The sequence below is a fragment of the Mercenaria mercenaria genome, chromosome 10, assembly GCF_021730395.1.
Source record: "Mercenaria mercenaria strain notata chromosome 10, MADL_Memer_1, whole genome shotgun sequence".
Lineage (NCBI taxonomy): Eukaryota > Metazoa > Mollusca > Bivalvia > Venerida > Veneridae > Mercenaria > Mercenaria mercenaria.
Window position 1 is genome coordinate 56,773,317 of NC_069370.1, and position 22,890 is coordinate 56,796,206.

General features: G+C 35.7%; 1 protein-coding gene across 1 annotated transcript in view; it reads right to left on the reverse strand.

Annotated features, from left to right (window-relative positions):
* The window catches only part of LOC123561482 (ubiquitin carboxyl-terminal hydrolase 1-like), a 48,786-nt gene that overhangs the window by 11,731 nt on the left and 14,165 nt on the right, over window positions 1-22,890 (reverse strand). Inside the window, exons 2-10 of the mRNA XM_045353880.2 lie at window positions 20,887-21,038; window positions 13,413-13,549; window positions 12,592-12,725; window positions 11,587-11,652; window positions 11,171-11,274; window positions 8,371-10,144; window positions 7,412-7,532; window positions 1,703-1,895; window positions 625-729 (exon numbers count right to left, since the gene is read on the reverse strand). Coding sequence (XP_045209815.2) covers window positions 625-729; window positions 1,703-1,895; window positions 7,412-7,532; window positions 8,371-10,144; window positions 11,171-11,274; window positions 11,587-11,652; window positions 12,592-12,725; window positions 13,413-13,549; window positions 20,887-21,038 — 2,786 coding nt within the window. The remainder of the gene's footprint in view (window positions 1-624; window positions 730-1,702; window positions 1,896-7,411; window positions 7,533-8,370; window positions 10,145-11,170; window positions 11,275-11,586; window positions 11,653-12,591; window positions 12,726-13,412; window positions 13,550-20,886; window positions 21,039-22,890) is intronic.

The following is a 22,890-nucleotide window of genomic DNA, read 5'->3' on the forward strand; positions in this document are numbered from 1 at the left end:
TTTAAGTCAGTATTTTATGAGTATCAAGCATTATGTTAAGAACAGAAAAATCTCTTTTTTCAGCATCAATGTAGTTGCATGACCATAACATTTGCTAGTTTTTCTTCATTTTTGCACACTGAATGAGGATTTTGTAGATAAACACTGCTCAGAATTACTGAACCATTTTGTCCTTATATAACAGCCAAGTCATATAAAAATCCCTCAATGGGTTTAGGAGATACAGAGCGAACACAAAATGGAAGGCTCGAACCTTTGATCTAGAGTTGTGATCTTGACCTTGCTTGAGCCGACATGGCCGACTTATGAGTTCTGCACATCGTCTTGATGAGGTGATCATTTGAACAGTTTCATGAAAATCCTTCAAGGAGTTTAGGAGATACAGAGCAGACACAAAATGTTACAGACGGATGGAAGGACGGAGACCATTCCTATAACCACCCACCACTCGTGGCGGGGGATTAAAAAGACATACTTACCTACATAGATACATTATATTCAATGAAAATGAGTATGGGTCAAGTAATGTCAACAAATATTTAACATACAAGAATGCAAGTTGTGTATTGAACTCAGTGATTGCAGATAAAACCTAAATATCTCCATGAAATAAAGAAGCATTACCTATGATCTGGCCTGAGACAGGACTGTGCACATTTGTAACGTAGACAAGGCAGATTCAGAGGTATATCAACATGATCATTGATCTTTGTGATGTTACTTGGATTCCTATAGAAATAAACAAATATAATACAACAAAGTAAGTTCACTCATTAACCCTTACTATGCTGGACACAATTTATTCTGCCGTTGCGACCTGTGTAGATCATGATCAGCCTGTTTATCTGTGCAGTCTGATCTTGATCTGCACTGTTCGCCATTCAGTCAGTATGTTTTTGGTATGCACCCCTTTTAATAGTTAATGGTACTGTCCAAATTGAAAGATGGGCAAGTTCATTACAGAAATTTAGCAGGGTAAGGGTTAAAGTAATTTTTTCCCATTAAATGTGATCTTTGTTTCTGTCTCAAGCATTTATGCAGATGTTTTAGCTTATACTGATTTTTTAACTTCACTGACTAGACTGAAAGTGAATCACAATAAATCTGTGATTTTATTAACACTTGCTCTACACTAAACAAGGAAGGGGACAAAATATTTTGATGTTTTAGGTTTTGTTGGTTTTTTTAGCCACACCCACAAAATCTAGACCATGCTTTCCAGCTTAACTGGTGGAGGAAAACCCTAGGTGCCCTAAAGCTATTCTTTTTTCATCTGAGTAAAACAACTAACCGTTTGCAAGCCAGCTAGATCTCCTCAAATGACAAGAGCATGGGTCAAACCAGAAGAGGTGAAAGGCAAATAATCCCCAAATCAGAGACTTTAATCACTCAGCCGCTGATGCCCTTTGACATTTCTGACTACCAATTTTATCTATAAATGGCATTTTCATGGCATCTCTCCCTATATGCATAAAGGCATCTATCTGTAATTTACACATTCAGATGGGATGAAAAATTTGCATATTTAATATCTCCCATTTAAGTGTTTTTATTCATTCTGTAATGATAGGGGACAATGCCAGGATTATGTCTTATAAACATGTGCACAAGACAAAAATGTTTGACAGGCTATGTGGGTACTTTCAGACATTTGATTGCCAACAGGGCTCTAAATATTTCAATTTTCATAACAAGATTGTACCCAGTCTCTGATGAGAAACGCTTGAGATGCAGAGTAAGAATATCTGGCATGACATCATAGTGCATTGAACGCTCTGCTTCCACATATGTTTTACATTCATCACAGTAGTACTTGTTCTCTTCCAGCAATTTTTCTACCTCTGTCGAAGCCTCAATCAAATCCAGTAGATCACATTTGCTCTGAATATCATCTTCTGTAATGAAAGAAATGGCAACTTCCTTTTTCAAAAAAAGGAAAATTGATTAAAAATCATCATATAATCCCTTTGTCTGAAAATTTTAGCATTTTACCTAGACCATAATAAGTAATGAACAATTGATTTTTTTTTTTTTGAAATTTTACAGGTGGAATGTTTAGAATCATTTAAAGTGACAACATTGATCATGGAAAATAGGTACAGTATTTCATTACTGTTGGATTTTAAGTCACTTTGACATCATTTAGTTTAAATGGTGGATTCCCCACTCAAGTCATGGAGCACATCTGGTACTGGATTTCTGCAAAGAATCAACCAAGCAGTATGGTCTTTTAACCAAGTGGTTCAAGGCTCTAACCCAATGTGCCAAGAAACCACAGGCCTGGGATTCAGTAAAAAATCAGAAGCCTGAAAATCAACATTCTAAACCCTGAAATCTCCTTTTTCAATTGTCATATTGGTAAATTCTTGCAGTCAAAAGCCTGAAATCAGGACCAGTCCCAAACAAGAATGATCAGGGTTCAACAATTTCTTTGAAAGCAACTTTTTCTGCAGGACAAGCTGCCTAGAATTTTCACTTGTCCTTCTACAATTTTCACTTGTCCTTCTACAATTTTCACTTGTCCTCCTACAATTTTCACTTGTCCTACAATTTTCAGTCCTCCTACAATTTTCACTTGTCCTACAATTTTCACGTCCTGCTACAATTTTCAGTTGTCCTCCTACAATTTTCACTTGTCCTGCTACAATTTTCACTTGTCCTACAATTTTCACTTGTCCTGCTATTCCATTGTTACAGATTGTTACAGATAGCATCTATCTTAAAGTCTGTTAAAAACGGTACATACCAGAATCTTGCTTTGGACAACTAAGCATCTAGCTATTGCGATCATGTGAAGAGCTGGACAGATTTAAGGGTTGAGAACAACCACAGATCTTTAAGCTATTCAGTTTTTGCATGGCTCAGTTTTAATTGGATATTTCATACTATGATAAAAAATTTTGCTCGTCCTGCAAGATGTGTACTTCATCAAGTTCCATATGTACAGATGCAGATTTCAACTTGCATTTATGAGCAGACATGTTGAGTCGAGCCCTGCTGATGTCAACATTTTTATGACAAATGCACTGTAAAAATGCTGGACAGAAAAATAAAAGAGGGCCACAGCGGCCCCAAGTCACTAACAGATGACTTTATAAAAATGCTCGAACCAAGTTTGATGAAGATCTATCAAGAGCTTCATGAAAAGCTGTTTAAAGCAATTTCTATCTTTAGATCTAGTGTCGCAAAAAAGGTGTTAAGTGTCCTCATTTGAACAACTTACACTAATGCTGCAGACCAAAACTGATGAATAACATGCAAGCTGTTCATGATAAAAATTGTTCGAAGTATTTCTATTTTTAGCTCTACCAGTTCCTTAAGAGGCCTAGTGCTCCTATTTGAACAAATCTGGGAGATAACCTTATAATGATGATACAGATCAAGTTTGATAAAGAACAATCAAGAAGTTCATGAAAGTAAGTTTTTAAAGGCATCCCCATTTTTAGCTCTAGGGGACAAGTGCCACCTTTTGAAACAAGGAATCGGTAAAACCGAATGATGCTCCTCGATGCATGTGCTTGTCCCAATATGGGGAATAACGTATTTTCCCATCAATGGCCTCTATCATTTTGTAAAATTTCAATGAAATATCATTAATACTTTTTAAGTAATGATCTGGACAAGCCTTATTTTGTATAAAAGGATTTTGTATAATAAAGGGAGATAATTGAAAAACTAGGTAAGGTAGAGTTATGGTTCTTTGACACTGCACTTCCTGTCAATGGCCTCTATCATTTTGTGAATGTTTCAATGAAATGGACGGACTGACGAAAGGAAGGACAAAGCGACAACTATATGCTTGCCCTTCGGGGAGCATAAGAATTAGAGAGAAAACCTTATAAGGATGCTAGCCCGAAGTTGTCAAGCAGACCAATTTAAACAAATCTGAAAGAGGATCCTTCAAGGATGCTACAGACCAAGCTTGGTGTAATTATTACTAACAGTTTCAGAAATGTTTTATGGTTTACGGATGATGGACAAAGGACAGTGGACACAGGAGGATCTACTTTTACTAATAGCTTGTCCTAAACCTTTGGTATAGGTGAGGTAACTAAGTTAACATTGAACAGAGCCATAAATCAAGAAAAATAATCAGACATTTAAGTCTCAATAATCTACTTTTGTACACTTTATGCAGATGATATATACCAAGTTTCATTTCAAGTGGATAGAAACTCTAGTTGAACAAGTAATAAAGTGTGCCGAATGGACAGATGGACAATAAAAACCGGTCACACATTAAACCGGAATCCACCTAAAAACCGGAATACACCGGAATACACTTTCCATAACCGGAATACACCTGTATTTTTTAAGTTAAAGGTACTTTTGAAGGGTTTTTGATATAATTCAATCATATATATCATAAATAATTAACATACGAAAGGAAAATAAAATACGTTTACGCAAATGATTTTATACGAGAATGAAGTTCGGCGACCGCGCGGGAAATTTCCATAACCGAAATACACCCGTATTTTATTAATAAATGGTATTTTTGTAGGGTTTATTGCAGAAATCATTCGTTTATAATATAAATAATAAGTTTACAAAAGGAAAATAAAATACTTTAACGCAAAACGATTTTATACGAGATTTGGATTTGGCGAGCGCACGGGAAGTTTCCATAACATAAATGCCCTCGTCCTTTTTTAAAAATTAAATAGTATTCTCTTAAATAAACACTTTTATCATTTTTTGTAAGTTATAGAACCATGGTCAATCAGATTAAATATGAATGAATATTTGAGAGAAGTTTATTAAAAGTTAATTCTGTATACGAGATTATAACTTTACGATCTTACGGAAATGTTTTAAGCTTACGTCGCTATGACTAGATACCGGAATGTTGATTATTAAAATTTATTTAGTTGTTTCTTCAAATAATAAGAAAATAATTTAAGACAAAAAAAATATCAATGTTAGATTTTAAATGAATCATAAACAAAATACGGGTCCCGACATAAACCGTGCGGATCGGAAAGGGCTTAACATGATAGGAAAGGGCATGTCACATGTTTATTATTGAAACTTATTTAATTGTTTCTTCATATTTCATTTAACAAATAAAAAAGAAAATAAACTATGAATGATAAAATAGCAACATTTGATTTTTAAATGAATTATAGACAAAATACGAGTGGCATAAACCGCGCTGATCGGAAAGGACATAACAATGTTTTAATATTTTATTTTTAACATGATCGGAAAGGGCATGTCACATGTTTATAATTGGAAATTATTTAATTATTTCTTCATATTTCGCATTTCGTTTAACAAATAAAAAAGAAAATTAATTAAGAAAAAATATCAATATTCAATTTTTAAATGAATTATACACAAAACACATGTCACTGATCGGAAAGAACCGGCCGTATGTTTATTATTGGAACTAACTGAATTATTTCTTCATGTTTAATTTGATAATTTAAGAAGAAAATAAATTACGAAAAATCAGTTTTCAAAAGAATTATATTATGTTTAATATATAAATATAAAAACGTTTACTGTGCTTATTTCCAAAGCAAAATTAAGATCCTTTGAATATATGCAGCGTAACAAACACGTGCCTCTGATTAGTCCTGATAGAGTTTGATTGGATTATCACACCTATTGATTATATCAATTAATCAGTATATTTGTAAGCACACATATGCGACATGTGACAAATAATGTCTGACAAGATAAGTGCAGTTAAATATGATAAGCTTTTGTTTAATTTCATACTTGTCGTTATAATTGCAAATTGAAAAATTTAAGAAAAACAGGTACACTCAGTAAAAACAGGTATTTTTCATGTACTTTAACGTATCAATACTAATCCAATGTTTTGCTAAAACACCGATGTATTGTAGATTTTAACATTTTCATTCCTCCTTCCTTCTCTCCAGGATGCACTAAGTCTCGATCATAATATCTCGGGTATCGTAGTCGTTTTCCTGTATCAACATAGTCTTCCTTTAAATACTTTTTCAGTGTTTCATTTACAGAATTCCTTATTTTGTTAAAATCAGTTTTATTAATTCCAGTCCACTCCGGAAATTTTGGAAAAGTGTTTTTACGTCGTAACTTTACCAAAATTCAGAAATTACATCGTGAAAAACGTCAACAAACTTATTATTTGGATTGACTGGAATTTACCCGGGAATCGTAAAGATACAAAACATCATGCCGGTAATTTTCCATTCCACGAGCACGTGCGACCTATCGTAATATCTAATTTACATCACTCGACGTTACTTTTGTTAATCAATACGTACAAAAAAAAAAAAAACGCGCGTAGTGTATTCATTTTTTAATATTATCGCTTCAAGTTTTCAACACCGCTTAAGAAGTAATACAGTTTGAATTCTATAACGATTTTAATAAGATATCGACAGTAATGTAGGGAAAATTCTATAAAAACGGTCGAATTTTCACATAATTATTTGTAAAACTTCAAACAGCGCGATCTTAATTACTTATTTCTTTCTAAAAGTAAATAATTTTAAATGATACATACTATGGCCATAAAATTCAGACTTTTGACCAGAAAGTACAAAGAACAGAATAAAAAAATCTTAAATAATGAAAAAGCGGCAGCAATTTAAATAAATGGAGTAAAACGATTTTTGGCAAACAGATTTCTGTTAGTGTACGTGACCTCGTGAACGTAAATAGAAATGTGGTTTTAAATAAAGCAATATGATGTCGTTGCGTATTTAAATGCATCTTTGTACATGTATATTTTTGTAAATTAATTATTTATTTTAGATATGATTGATTTCTATCATAAACCCTAAAAATACATTTATTTAAGAAATACGGGTGTACATTAGAGAATTTTAGGGCATGGAAATTCATTTACGAGTACGCAAATTTCCAGTGCCTTCGCCGATTTTCAATCATGTACAAAACGTAATGCGCAAAAGTATTTTAATTTCATTTTGAAAATTAATTATTTCGAGGGTTCATCGCAATAAGGGCGTATCTACATATAATAACTATATGTAGATACGCCCTTATTGCGTTGAACCCTCGATTTATGATATATATTTTTGAATTCAGTCATAAACCACTTCAAAAATAGCATTTGTTGAAGAAATACGGGTGTATTTCGGTTATGGTAATTTCCCGCGCGGTCGCCGAATTTCAATCTCTTATAAAATCGTTTTGCATGAACGTATTGTATTTTCCTTTGGTATGTTGATTATTTATGATATATATGATTGAATTATATCAAAAAACCTTCAAAAATACCTTTAATTAAAAAAATACAGGTGTATTCCGGTTATGGAAAGTGTATTCCGGTGTATTCCGGTTTTTAGGTGGATTCCGGTTTAATGTGTGACCCATAAAAACACTATATCAGAAGCATAAATATCCAAGGCCTGAAGCTAGTGATCAAAGGGTCAAAAACATTTTCAATTACCATCTTCAGTGTCGCTGTCTGACTTTTCAATTCTAACTGGTACACTGACATCATGAAAATCTTCCTGCCGTTCTCTGGATGACTCACACTGTAAACATCGTGTACGTAACATCATTGTTCCCTGAAATACACACAATCTTTTTTTACTTAAATGTCAACAACATGTGGACTTGATTGAGAAAATGCTGTTTCATCTTTTCATAACATATAATTAATTTTCTGTACCACCAGCGGTAAAGGTAATCTTTCAACACAAATTAATTTAAAACTGGTGGTTGAATGAATTCAATGTAATATCTTCAAATAAAATTGCCATGAAAAGCGTTCCCCACATGCAAGGATACTGTAAATGTCTCGATAAATGAGATACAGTCTACACTGTAAACAAGCCATTTACAGAGACTTGTTGATCATATTTTGATGTGCTGATTAAATTTTCGAGCAAGATTTGTTACTGTTTTTATCTCTTTTTTTCCCCATAAAGTTACTGGACAAATAGTATTCCCCTTGCAAGCATTAATGAGCAGGAGTTGAACTTTACAGCCCTAATCCTACTCACAACCTCTGGAACAGAACTCTCCACATTGAGCTAACAGGGTGGTGGACTTGATATGAAGACATGAAACCGATCAAATGCGCAACGAAATAAATGCTATTCTGTAACTTGTAGCACAGTTATTCTTAGCAGAAAGAGATGTCAATAAATTATTTAACAAACTTAAATACAGTATCCATTACTCACCGCCACAAGAGGTTGAATAAAACGCCTGCTGAAGGTATCCAGTGTCTCAACTTTCATGCAATCCAAATATAGAGAATATATAACCAAAATGACCTGGGTAGAAATAAACTGAGCTATTTAGCTCGAGTCACTGACATTTCAGCGAGTAGTGTTCCACTTTGGCCATAATGGAAAATTATAATTAGAAAGTTTGAATCTGACAAGATGTAATTATTACCTGGAATGTTCTTTCAATAAGGTCATATTTGGATCTGCTTTTGACAGGAGAGTTGAACATTTCTGCTAGTGCCCTTTTGAACTCTTCTTCATCTGATATGTCCATAGAGAGTTGGGTTCTTTGTTTCAGGTAATTACTCGACCCAGAGCTGCTTCTGCAACCACTTTTCAATGGCGAAAGGCACTTAGTAGCATATGCAAAGCTAACTGAGGTCCCGTCTTCACTGAGGATATAGTCACAGTTCTCTAGTTTCACTACTGGTAATAGAGCCATTGGTATTGCTGGAGATTCTTCATTCTTTTCCATTTTACCTTCAGATTCAATGTCAACTATTTCAGATTTCACAGTAGGTGTGGATACAGTGGTAGATGTGTCAGATGCTGTGGCATTATGACTTGTATTAGTGTTATTTTCTGTTTCCGGGTTTCCTTCTCTGTGTATTTTGTCTCCTGAAAACTCTAGCCGGTGTTTTACAGTCATCACAGAAGACTCAGATTTAGAGGTTAGAGCAAGCTTGGATATTTCAAACTTTCGTGGACTGGTTCTTAACATCTCCGAAGCCACCTTTCTAGGTGACCTTCTTGGTGAATCCCGGAGCTCCTTTTCTTTCTTCTTCTTTAAAACAATGTCTTCATTATCAGAATCAGACTGCATTTCTACAGAATCAGAATCTTCTTCTGGTAATGCAGAAAGAAATTGGGTAAACACATCTTGGTAGGAACTGTTTGTTGACACTTTCTGCTCTTTACAATGAACTGCTGCATCAGACTTCGAAATGTTATTTTCAGATTTTTCATCCTTCAGCTTTCCGGACTCTGACTGCTCAACTAAAGTGGAGGGTATATCTTGTTTGTTTTCGGTATCACAGCTTCTGCCTTGATCACTATTATCACTGTTAATCGATCTAGCTGGTGAAGTACTTTCTCTTTGAGAATCTGTATCAGAGTCTTTGTTTGCAGTTTGTTCTAAACCACTTACTTCATCAAACAGTTCCTCAGCTGACTTTTTCAGAACAGCCCCTCTCATTCCAAGTCTTTTCTTGGATGAGTATGTTTTGGTAAACCCTTCAATGATTGAAAGCTGATTGGTTTCTTTCACCAGAGCTTTTCTACCTTTCCTTCGATTATCTAACTTCTCACTTTTGTCTTTATTCTTTCCTTGACCCTTATGACTTTTATCATATGGCTTACATCTTCTGTCTTTCCTGGCTGATGCCTTTTCTCTCTGTTGTTTACCCTTACTGTCATGTAACTCACTTTCAGCACTTTCACCAATCTCTCCAGGAGATGGTAATTTTGTAACGGCTTTCAAGCCAACATGAATAACATCACCTTGATTAACAACTGTACTAGCTCCAACATGAGTGACTTTCTCATTTACTTCATCAACAACTCCTGCAGTATCTCCTACCTTAGGTGCAACTTGTACTTTTCTAGGTGACTTTGCAGTCTCAGTTTTTATTTCTGACTTTGGAAACAAGTTAACTTTCACCTTCTCTGCTTCTATCACATTTTCTGTGCTACTTCTCTCAGTAGCTTCATTTTCAGTCACTTCATTCACAATTTTCACAATTTTGTCTTTTGTTTCTTGGCTGGTATTTGAGCTGGCCAGAAATCTCTCCATAATGGGATTGATTTTTGGAGTTAAAGTGTGAGGAAGTTGACTGTAGAATTTTTGCACTTCTTTTTCTGCATCTTGAAAGTAGCAAAGAAAGCAGCGGAGAAACTCCTGAGCATCATGTTGCATGTGTCCTTCATACATCGGGTTCAATTCCCTGAAAAATGCACGACAGGTTGAAGCATATTTCAAATCAACACTTTGAAACAAGAGGCCCAAAGTTGCTCATCTAAACTTGACCTTGCTTCTGACCAAGTCTGATGAACATTCATCAAATAGGTCACAAAAAATTGTTTTATTTTAGGTTAGGTCTACAGACTAAATCTGGTTATGTTTGTGAGAATTCATTATAAGGTCTCCTATTTCCAGACCTAGAAGCACCAAAGTGCAATCAAGCTGAACCTTTAAAACACTGAGGCATAAATTATTCCCACTATTTTGATATTCTCTTGATATAATTATCTGAATGCTTTTTAAAGGAAGTTTACTTTTCCTTTCACAGAATGCATAATCATGATTAAGAGTCCTGCAAACATTTCATAGAGGGAAAATTAACCATGCTCCCTGGCATTTAAGAGTAATTTGAATAATCTTGTTTCTCCCAGGAATATTTCTGTGAATTCACTATGACAATGGGTTAGCAGCAGTTTCTGACAAGAAGATTTTTTAAAGTTTTTCCTTTAACTTGCCATGGCAACCAGTTATTTCTTAAAGAAAAAAAAAAAAAACATTGAAAAAGGACCACCTGAGGATTCAAGAATTCCACTTGGTTTTTGGAGGTGTCGCTTGAAGAAATTATTGACCCCAACTGATGTAATCAGGTGAGTTTAAAATTTTACTTTTTTGGGTGTAAAGGGACAAGGTATGGTGTGAAAAATGTAATCAGGAGTATTATGTGAGAGGGGAATAAGGGAATCTAAGAAACAGGTTTTGATACATTTCATTGTGTGGAATGTAACATTTATATCAGATGTCTACCTGTTACCAAGAGCAGCCCTTCTGTGAAGTTTGGTGAAAACAGAGGCAGAAAAGACAAAATGAATCTGAAACTTGAACCTGAATGAAACTGGGCCACCAAGATGAATACAATAGCCCTCCTAATTACTCAAATAGTCAAGCTTTATACTGACAAATCTAAAATGTTAAAATATTTACATGTATGACTCACTGCTGTTATACTGACCTTATTGCTTGTAATATTTTATTCGGTTTGACAGCCATGGACATCACATCATCAGATGCTACCTCATCATACTTTTCCTCCAATGCCGACAGATCTCGGTATACCTGAAAGTGACCAAAAAGAAGTTAAAATCAAATCATATTACATTTCTCAGCACATTTTACAGCCAAACAGTCACTCTTTATTATATATATACACAGCATATTTCTTTGACTTTGAAAATACTCTACTAAGCAGACTAGTAGTCCATTTCAACTACATCAACATTAACTCATTAACTGCAAGGCCACAAAGGTTATCTGTCTGGTAACTGTTGGAGCTTTGAGACAAAATGAAAAACGTCTTTTAAAGGCGGGTCCAACCAGAAATAATTGCCACAACTCATCATATAAATGCATAAAGCCGTGAGTACAAACCTTGTAGACATTTTTGACAACTTTACAGCATCTCTTATTATTGTCCTCTGCAAAACTTGATGGTTCCTGAAACAGAAAATCTCTCAACATTTCATAATTTATAGCTTCAATATGTTTAAACAACTGCTTTGAAGGACTGAAACTATTAAGTTAGTAGTACAGTAGGCCCAAGGTGCTCCCCCCCCCCCACACCCCCAAGGCAATGTTTCAGGATTTGCCAAGAACCTCAGTGGAAATACCAGCCATCCTTCCATAAATTATTGGATGCCTTCCTTATGGAAGAATTCTACGACCAAAGTTAAGGTTTCAGAGCCATACTGGTGGCGGGAAAGTGATTCAATGTCAATGATCTTAACCATCCAGCCACGGAGGCTACTAGGACTACTTGATTTTTTTGATGTAACAATCCATGTGTAAAATTAGTGTTTTAATTGAATTTTTAACCTGATGTCAAGATATATACCAGACTATCAGACACTGTTGTTTATTTTTGGGTCATCTGGGATCATAGAGTCCATTCAATAGATGTGTAATAGAGTTCCACTCAAGCCGGTGTTAGGGGATGCGAGAGGTGTTGCACTTTTCATTACCTCATGAACAGACTCAATCAAACCGAGTCTACTATTATTCTGCTTGGTTGCATTCTATGCTTCCAAAAGGTCTTTTTACCGATTTTAATAATCTGTAAAAACGCGAGTAAATGGGTCTAGAAAACAGTAATGGTTTATATATGTGCTTATGACTGTTTTTTTTTACACAACAAAACACATAGACTTTGTGAATTTTAAAACCAAATTTAAACAAATCATTTTTGAAGGAGTCTAATACCATTAAATATTTGTAATGAAACATGTCCTGTAAACAGAGCAAAAAAAAATTGATTTCTAACCAGTGTAAATATGTTTTCGCAAAAAGACAACTTCCCCACATGACAAAGATATAGAGGACCCATCACTTTACGTTACATCTGAATCAAATAACACACCAACATGCAAGAATACATACATCTTCGCTCTTTTTATTTTTCCGTTTGATTTTCTCGGATGCCTGTACATCTTGGTAGAGAAGTGCCAGGTTATGTAGGAATCCAGGCGTGTACCTGAGCACCTGCATTACTGAGTTCATAAAGCATGTGTTCCCTGAAATTAAACAGATAAGAAACAAAAAATGTTACTTTATTCATCAGTTCCGTTTCTTCTTTACTTGTTTATAACAACATAGGAAATTTATATCAGATATTTTCTACGAAACATTGCCAAGACTTCAAAGTTTAATGTATTTAACAACTGTTTCTCTCTACTGTGTTTTGGTTTATTCATAATACTTTAATCTATGTAAAATTATTTAAAATATGTTACTAGTGATTCATTTTTGTAGTGTTATCAAAACAATTTAATACTTTGACTAGGTAGTTATTTCATTGAAAATTTGTTCACAAACTCAATAATATCGAGTTCACCTTATCATTTTATATTTAACTTAAAAAGTAGAAACCTATAGTTCATATGATTGGTCAAACAAATTTGTTATTTTCTTAATACTAAAAACACTAAAACTATCACTTAAGGTAATTAATACTCTTTAAGATGCTGCCTTGATAGAGGAAATAAATATGTTATGACAATGACCTTTGACCTTCAAGTGTGACCTTGGCTTTGGCCTAGTGACCTTGGTTAGTGCTGACAAGGTTAACAAATGATGCTAGTTTTATGAAAATCTTCCCAGTGGTTGATAAGATATGGAGACAAGGACAAAATGGATAGGCAGACAGACGAATGGACATGCTCTTTTCCAATAAAGCCCTCTGGAGGCAAAATAAGTGTTACCAAAGTTTTCTAATGAAGCTACAGCAGGCACTCTCATATCAACTTTACTGCTGGAGCTGGAGGTACTAGCTGAGGTACTGCTGTCAGTCCATGACACACTACTCATTGTTGCAGAACTGTCCGATCTCTCACTCTCTCTGAAACATAAGAAAAGAGAGTGGATATAGAAACCATTACAAATAATAGCAGTTATTTGAAGAGTTTAAATAAATTACAACAGAGGAAATATATACATCCGAAAAAAACATATAACAAGGAAATCTTGGAGTTTACTTTTCAAAAAAGCTCTACATGTTAATCTTCTGTCTCTCACTAAGTCACTTTCCCTATCCAAGCGTAACAAATTGAACCTATAACCTCTGTCCAAATGTATAGGTTTTTGCTCAAATAAAAATATTTGATATGTGCATCATCAAACCTGACTACAGTGAATCAACAAATCTCCAATGAGTAACTCACTGTTGAACTTTAATCCTAATAACAAACACTTATAAGGCAGCTAAAGCACCTTTTGACGAAAAGTAACAGTGGCTGAGTGTGTTAAGTTTCAATCAGCTCTTGCAAGTAGTTATTAAGATACCAGCTAACGTACAAAACACATATATAAAACAAGCAAATTCGATGAATTGGAATCCCCCGCCGAAAGGGTCAGAGTTGAGGAACGGCAAAAAAATATATCCAGCAAAAAGTTAAGAATGTTACCAAGAAGCAAATAATTTCATTAGTCAAAATCAAATTTAAAAAAAAATGAATGGTTTGTTTAGGTGGGGCTGGGGGGTGAGGATACAACAGTTTACATGTTGATTATAAATATTGATAGAAAATGAAAAAAAAAAAAAAAAAAAAAAAAAAAATGGTGGGGGGGGGGGGGGGGGGGGGGGGGGACCAAGGTAAGGTGGTGACCAGGTGTAGGTACACAACATCACATGTTTATAATAAATGTTCATGGAAAAGAATGAAAGAAGTTTAATGAAATTCAAAATCAAATTAAAAGAAAATGAATGGTTTGTTTGGGTGGGGCTGGGGGGGGGGGGGGGGTGAGGATACAACAGTTTACATGTTGATTATAAATATTGATAGAAAATAAAAAATGAAAAAAAAAATAAAAAAATAAAAAAAAATGGTGGGGTGGTGGGTGGGTGGGGGGACCAAGGTAAGGTGGTGACCAGGTGTAGGTACACAACATCACATGTTTATAATAAATGTTCATGGAAAAGAATGAAAGAAGTTTAATGAAATTCTTCCAATTGGTTGTTTTGTTATGTTCAGATCTGTGGATTTTTAAACAATTAAAGGGCAATAACTATATGGAAAATTGACCAATCGAAAAAAACCTTGAAGGGCATCATCGCAGTATCTTGGTTCATGTCTGTTTCAAGTTTGATGAAATTCTACCTGCTAGTTACTGAGAAATGGCTGCAGACGGACATTTTTCATTAAATCAAGGGCAATAACTCTGACGGAAATTGACCTATCAAAAAAAAAACTTGACGGGCATCAGCACAGTATCTTGGTTCATGTCTATTTTAAATTTGATGAAATTCTACCTGTTAGTTACTGAGAAATAGCTGCAGACGGACATTTTTTATTAAATCAAGGGCAATAACTCTGAGGGAAATTGACCATTCAAAAAAAAAAACTTGACGGGCATCATCGCAGTATGTTGGTTCATGTTTATTTCAAGTTTCATGAAATTCTACCAAGTAGTTACTGAGAAATGGCTGCGGACGGACTGACGGACGGACTGACAACGCCATTTCAATACCCACCTCCCGATTTCATCGGCGGGGGATAAAAAAATTGATTTTAGAAGTCAACAAGAGCTGTCGGAGGACAGCAACGCTCGACTATTCAACAGCCTTGTCGCTTGAATGAATACGAGTCGAAAAAGGGGCATAATTTAGTAAAAAGTAAAATAGGGTTATGGATCCTGCATAGTGCTTATCAGCTCATGACAGTGGACAAGTGTATGAAGTTTCAATCCATTCCCATTAGTGGGTACTGAGATACCAGGTTACATATAAGAATTTAACCCAAAACTCCTACCTTGAAAAAGGGGCATAATTTTGTAAAATTCAAAGTTGAGTTATTGACCCTTTGCACTGCATGTCATATCATGACAGTGAACTAATGTGTGAAGTTTCAATCCTTTCCCATTAGTGGATACTGAGATACCAGCTTACATACAAAAACTTAACCAAAAATTTCTATGTTGAAAAAGGGGCATAATTTTGTAAAAAAGCAAAATAAAGTTATGGGACCTGCGTTGTGCATGTCAGATCATGACAGTGAACAAGTGTGTGAAGTTTCAATCCACTCCCATTAGTGAGTACTGAGATACCAGCTTACATACAAAACCTTAACCAAAAACTTCTAAGTCGAAAAAGGGGCATAATTTTGTAAAAAAGCAAAATAGAGTTATGGAACTTGTGCAATGTAAGTCAGTTTATCACAGTAAATAAGTGTTTGAAGTTTCAATCCATTCCCACAAGTGGTTACTGAGATACCAGCTTACATACAAAACCTTAACCAAAAGTCAAAAAAGGGGCATAATTTTGTAAAAAAGCAAAAGAGTTATGAAACCTGTGCAATGTAAGTCAGTTTATCACAGTGAATAAGTGTGTGAAGTTTCAATCCATTCCCACAAGTGGTTGCTGAGATACCAGCTTACATACAAAAACTTAACCAAATCGGGACGTGGACGCCGACGCATGGGCGAGTCCAATAGCTCTACTATTCTATGAATAGTCGAGCTAAAAACAGATATAACTTTGTAAAAATTCAAAACTGAGATATGAAACCTGAGCACTTCATTTCAGATCATGACAATGAGCAAGTGTGTGATGTTTCAAACATTCCCACCACTGAGATACCAGCTTATATACAAAACTTAACCAACCAGGATGCTGACAGTAACACATGATGAGTGTAAAAAGCCTAACTATTCCTCTAATAGCCAACTTAAAATGAGCATCATCTTGTGGGTGCAGACACTTATCTAACCTTTTTGTCTCTGTATAATAGAAATATTGTCACACCCATGATTTTCTAAATCCAAAAGGGGTCATAATTCTTGCAAGAAAAGCAATGTAGAGTTACAGTACTTGCTGTGCAGAGTCAGCTTTTAATTGCGAATAACTGCTGTTTTTAAGCAATAGCTTTGACCCTTGGGGAGAAAAGTTGACCTAAATGCAAAACTTAACCAAGAAATCTATTTTCTAAGTTCAAAAGGGGCCATAATTCATACAAAAAGCAGGATGTAGTTATGTTTCTTGCTGTACTGAGTCAGCTATTGATGGAGAACAAGTGTTGCAAGTTTTAAAGCAAAAGCTTTGATAGTTTAGGAGAAAAGCTGACCTAACCATAAAACTTAACCAGGCAACGCCGACGCCGACACAGACACCGATCAAGTGATAAAAATAACTCATCATTTTTTCAAACAAGAGGACCATGATGGTCCTGAATCGCTCACCTCTTCTCACATGACCCAGTTCTGAGTATGATGTCGTTTTTTCTATTATTTGACATAGTGACCTAGTTTTTGAGCTCATGTGACCCAGTTTTGAACTTGACCTAGATATTATCAAGATAAAAATAAAATTCTGACCAATTTTCATGAAGATCCATTGAAAAATATGGTCTCTAGGGAGGTCACAAGGTTTTTCTCTTATTTGACATATTGACCTAGTTTTCGAAGGAAGGTGACCCTGTTTTAACTTTACCTAGATATCATCAAGGTGAACATTCTCACTAATTTTCATGAAGATCTCATGAAAAATATGGCCTCTAGAGAGGTCAAAAGGTTTTTCTATTTTTATACCTACTGGCCTAGTTTTTGACCGCATGTGACCCAGTTTTGAAACTGACCTAGATATCATCAAGGTGAACATTCAGATCAATTTTCATGAAGATCCATTGAAAAATATGGCCTCTAGAGAGGTCAAAAGATTTTTCTAATTTTAGACCTACTAACCTAGTTTTTGACCGCAGTTGACCCAGTTTCAAACTTGACCTAGATATCATCAAGATGAACATTCAGACCAACTTTCATACAGATCCCATGAAAAATATGGCCTCTAGAGAGGTCACAAGGTTTTTTTTATTATTTGACCTACTGACCTAGTTTTTTAAGGCACGTGACCCAGTTTCAAACTTGACCTAGATGTTATCAAGGGGGACATTCTGACCAATTTTCATGAAGATCCATTTAAGGGTATGGCCTCTAGAGAGGTCACAAGGTTTTTCTATTTCAAGACCTACTGACCTAGTTTTTGATCGCAGTTGACCCAGTTTCAAACTTGACCTATATATCATCAAGATAAACATTCAGACCAACTTTCATACAGTTCCCATGAAAAATATGGCCTCTAGAGAGGTCACAATGTTTTTCATTATTTGACCTACTGACCTACTTTTTGATGGCACGTGACCCACTTTCGAATTTGACCTAGATATCATCAAGATGAACATTCTGACCAATTTTTATGGAGATTCATTCACAAGTATGGCCTCTAGAGAGGTCACAAGGTTCTTCTATTTTTAGACCTACTGACCTAGTTTTTGACAGCACATGAACTTGTTTCGAACTTGACCTAGATATCATCAAGATGAACATTCAGACCAATTTTCATACAGATCCCATGAAAAATATGGCCTTTAGAGAGGCCATAAGGTTTTTCTATTATTTGACCTACTGACCCACTTTCGAACTCGACCTAGATATCATCAAGATGAACATTCAGACCAACTTTCATACAGATCCCATGAAAAATATGGCCTCTAGAGAGGTCACAAGGTTTTTCTATTATTTGACCTACTGACCTAGTTTTTGATGGCACGTGACCCACTTCTGAACTTGACCTAGATATCATCAAGGTGAACATTCTGACCAATTTTCATGAAGATCTCATGTAATATATGGCCTCTAGAGAGGTCACAAGGTTTTTCTATTTTTGGATCTACTGACCTAGTTTTTGACCGCACGTGACCCAGTTCTGAACTTAACCAAGATATCATCAAGATAAACATTCAGACCAACTTTCATACAGATCCCATGAAAAATATGGCCTCTAGAGAGGTCACAAGGTTTTTCTATTATTTGACCTACTGACCTTGTTTTTGAGGGCACGTGACCCAGTTTTGAACTTGACCTAGATATCATCATGGTGAACGTTCTGACCAACTTTCATAAAGATCCCATGAAAAATGTGACCTCTAGAGTGGTCACAAGCAAAAGTTTACGGACGGACGCACGGACGGACGCCGCGCGATCACAAAAGCTCACCTTGTCACTTTGTGACAGGTGAGCTAAAAATCAGATGAGCTAAACAAGAGCTGTCACATGAGACAGCACGCTCGACTATTTCATGCTAGATAGTGAAACTGGGCACATCTGAGGAAACTGGAGCTGTCACTGGAGTGTTTATTGACTCCAATGGTGGATGAGGATATTGCACAATAGCCTGAGTCTGTGTCAAAAATATTAATAGGAGAGGTAAAGATAAAGTGTATCAAAACACTATATAAGTATATTCTAAGTAAAAACGGGGCATAATTCATTAAATATTGGTGAAAGAGTTATGCACTTGGTGTCATATGATGTGGGTGATGATGTAGAACAACTACTTCAAGTTTGAATCAAATGCATTTAATAACAACTGAGATATAGTGAAAATGCATCAAAATTAACCTTAAATTCTGAGTAAAAGGGGGCATAATTCATGAAAAATTGGTGCCAGAGTTATGCACCTTGTGTCATATGATGTGGGTGATGATGTTGAACAACTATTTTAAGTCTGAATCAGATCCATTCAGTAATAGCAGAGATAGAGTGAAAGTGCATCAAAACTTTAACCTGAAAATCTAAGTGAAAAGGGGGGATAAATCATGACTGTATTGGTTGCAGAGTTATGGCCCTTATGTCAGATGATGTGGGTGATGATGATGAATAACTATTTTAAGTTGGAATCAAATCCATCAAATAATTACAGAGATAAGTAGAAAAAAGAGAAAGTGTAAAAACAAGAGGGCCATGAAGGCCCTGTATCGCTCACCTGACCTACTGACCTAAAGATCATCAAGAATAACATTCTGACCAAGTTTCATTAAGATATGGTCATAAATGTGGTCTCTAAAGTGTAAACTAGCTTTTCCTTTGATATGACCCAGTGACCTAGTTTTTGACCCCACATGACCCAGATTCGAACCTGACCTAAAGATCATCAAGATTAACATTCTGACTAAGATTCATAAGTTACAGTCATAAATGTGACCTCTAGAGTGTTAACAAGCTTTTCCTTTGATCTGACCTAATGACCTAGTTTTTGACCCCACCTGACCCAGATTTGAACTTGACCTATAGAACATCAAAATCAACATTCTGTCCGAGTTTCATTAAGATATGGTCATAAATGTGGCCTCTACAGTGTTAACTAGCTTTTCCTTTGATTTGACCTAGTGACCTAGTTTTTGATCCTACATGACACAGATTCAAACTGGACCTTGAGACCATCAAGACTACCATTCTGACCAAGATTCATGAAGATAAACAGTCATAAATGTGGCCTCTACAGTGTTAGCAAGCTTTTCCTTTGATTTGAACTGGTGACCTAGTTTTTGACCCCAGATAACCCAATATCCAAGATTTTATTGTGGGTAACATTCCGACCAAGTTTCATTAAGATTGGGCCAAAATTGTGACCTCTACAGTGTTAACATGATTTTCCTTTGATTTGACCTGGTGACCTAGTTTTTTGCCCAAGATGACCCAATATCGACTTCATCCAATATTTTATTGAGGGGAAGATTCTGACCAAGTTTCATTAAGATTGGGCCAAAATTGTGACCTCTAGTGTTAACAAGCTTTTCCTTTGATTGGATCTAGTGACCTAGTTTTTGACCCCACCTGACCCAGATTTAAACTTGACCTATAGATCATCAAGATCAACATTCTGACCAAGTTTCATTAAGATATGGTCATAAATGTGGCCTCTACAGTGTTAACTAGCTTTTCCTTTGATTTGACCTGGTGACCTAGTTTTTGACCCCAGATGACCCAATATCGAACTCGCCCAAGATTTTATTAAGGGTAACATTCTGACAGTTTCATTAAGATTGGGCCAAAATTGTGACCTCTAGAGTGTTAACAAACTTTTCCTTTGATTTGACCTGGTGACCTAGTTTTTGACCCCAGATGACCCAATATTGAACTCATCCAAGATTTTATTGAGGGTAACATTCTGACCAAGTGTCATTAAGATTGGGTCACAAATGTGGCTTCTAGAGTGTTAACAAGGCAAATGTTGACGCCCAACGCACGCCAATGACCGGTCACAATAGCTCACCTTGAGCACTTCGTGCTCTGGTGAGCTAAAAACTTTAACCAAGGTGGGGACGCGGAAAGACGCCGACGCTGGGTCGAGTAGGATAGCTCTCCTTGTACTTTGTATAGTCGAGCTAAAAACTGTATCATTACTGTTTTGGTGATGTTTTGCTGGCATTGTTACTGGCATCTGTTGCTGGAGGCTGAGCAGGTGTCACACATTTCTGTCGTCCTGCCTTCAATGATAGCCGCTGACGCTTTTTCATTGGTCCTGTACTGTCTGTGTCTGGCACACCCATATTTACCTAAGAAAACAAATAAAATTCTCAGTAATGCTGTTTTCTCCTATACATGTCAACTTTATTGTAGATCTAAATATGATATTTTTCTGTTAAAAAAATTGAAAAAATCAGTGTTAATGTAGGAATTTTTCTAGAGCAGACTAGCAGGGCGTAGTGCCCTGCCCTTTTTAGCGTGACCTTCTGCCCGAATTTACCCCCTGTTTTTGTGTCAAGGGAGTAAGTTTACCCTTGAAAAAAATACTGATTGGGAACACTGCTTTTGCCTTTCTTCAGCATGCCTTTGACCCTTCAGCAGTTAATTATTTCTAACCAAACTGCTCGTCAATCATCTGTCAAAATATCAGACATATGATTGATTACAATTTACACCTGACTGTGTATTTCAGTTGAAGTTGTGCCTTAGTTAATTGGCAACAAAAGCTGATTGAGCTACAGATAAATGTGAACCAGGTAATACATCAAAAGCTGTTCTTTTTCTTTAATGTTATATTTAATTAAATAATTACTCCGATTACTCTATTAATGATTCTGATGATTCCCAAACTTCTAGATAGGATAAAAACTAAACATCATCATCAGATTATCTGTATTACTGTTGCTGGTTATATACATAACTTTTAAGACATTTTCTACTATTATTATAGGGACCACTAAAGTGCATGTGCTCCGTGCTTTCTAGAAAAACTTTTGAAGAATAAAACTAAACAAGAGGGCCATGATGGCCCTATATCACTCACCTGAATTCAATTGCTTTCTTGAAAAAAAATCTTCGCTAAAGCTAAACAAGTAACCCCATGTAACCCCATGGGGTGGGGTCAATTTGATCCCGGAGGTCATGATTTGAAAATTTTTTGTAGAAGTCTATTTGGCAATGCTATATGTCAAATATCTAAGATCTAGACCTTCTGGTTTATTTTTAGAAATTTTTTGAAGATTTTCCTATGTAAAATCAAGTAACCCCTGGGGCGGGGTCAATTTTGACCCCGGGGGTCATGATTTGAACAAATTTGTAGAGGTCCACTAGACAATGCTACATGTGAAATATCTAAGCTCTATGCCTTCTGGTTTATTTTTAGAAATTTTTTGAAGATTTCCCTACATAAAACCAAGTGACCCCTGGGGTGGGGTCAATTTTAACCATGGGGGTCATGATTTGAACAAATTTTGTAGAGGTCCACTAGGCAATGCTACAAATGAAATATCTAAGCTCTAGGCCTTCTCGTTTATTTTGAAGATTTTTCTATGTACAATCAAGTAACCCCATGAGGCGGGGTCAATTTTACCCGGGGGTCATGATTTGAATAAATTTTGTAGAAGTCTACTAGGCAATGCTACATGTCAAATATTTAAGATCTAGGCCTTCTGGTTTATTTTTAGAAATTTTTTGAAGATTTTCCTATGTAAAATCAAGTGACCCCTGGGGCGGGGTCAATTTTGACCCCAGGGTTCATGATTTGAACAAATTTTGTAGAGGTCCACTAGGCAATGCTACATGTGAAATATCTAAGCTCTAGGCCTTCTGGTTTATTTTTAGAATTTTTTTGAAGATTTTCCTATGTAAAATCAAGTGACCCCTGGGGTGAGGTCAATTTTGACCCGGGGGGTATGATTTGAACAATTTTAGTAGAGGTCCACTAGGCAATGCTACATGTCAAATATCTAAGCTCTAGGTCTTGTGGTTTTTGAGAAGAAGATTTTTTAAGATTTTCCTATGTAAAACCAAGTGACCCCTGGGGCGGGGTCAATTTTGACCCTGGGGTCATGATTTGAACAAATTTGATAGAGGTCCACTAGGCAATGCTTTACACCAAATATCTAAGCTCTAGGGCTTCTGGTTTTTGAGAAGAAGATTTTT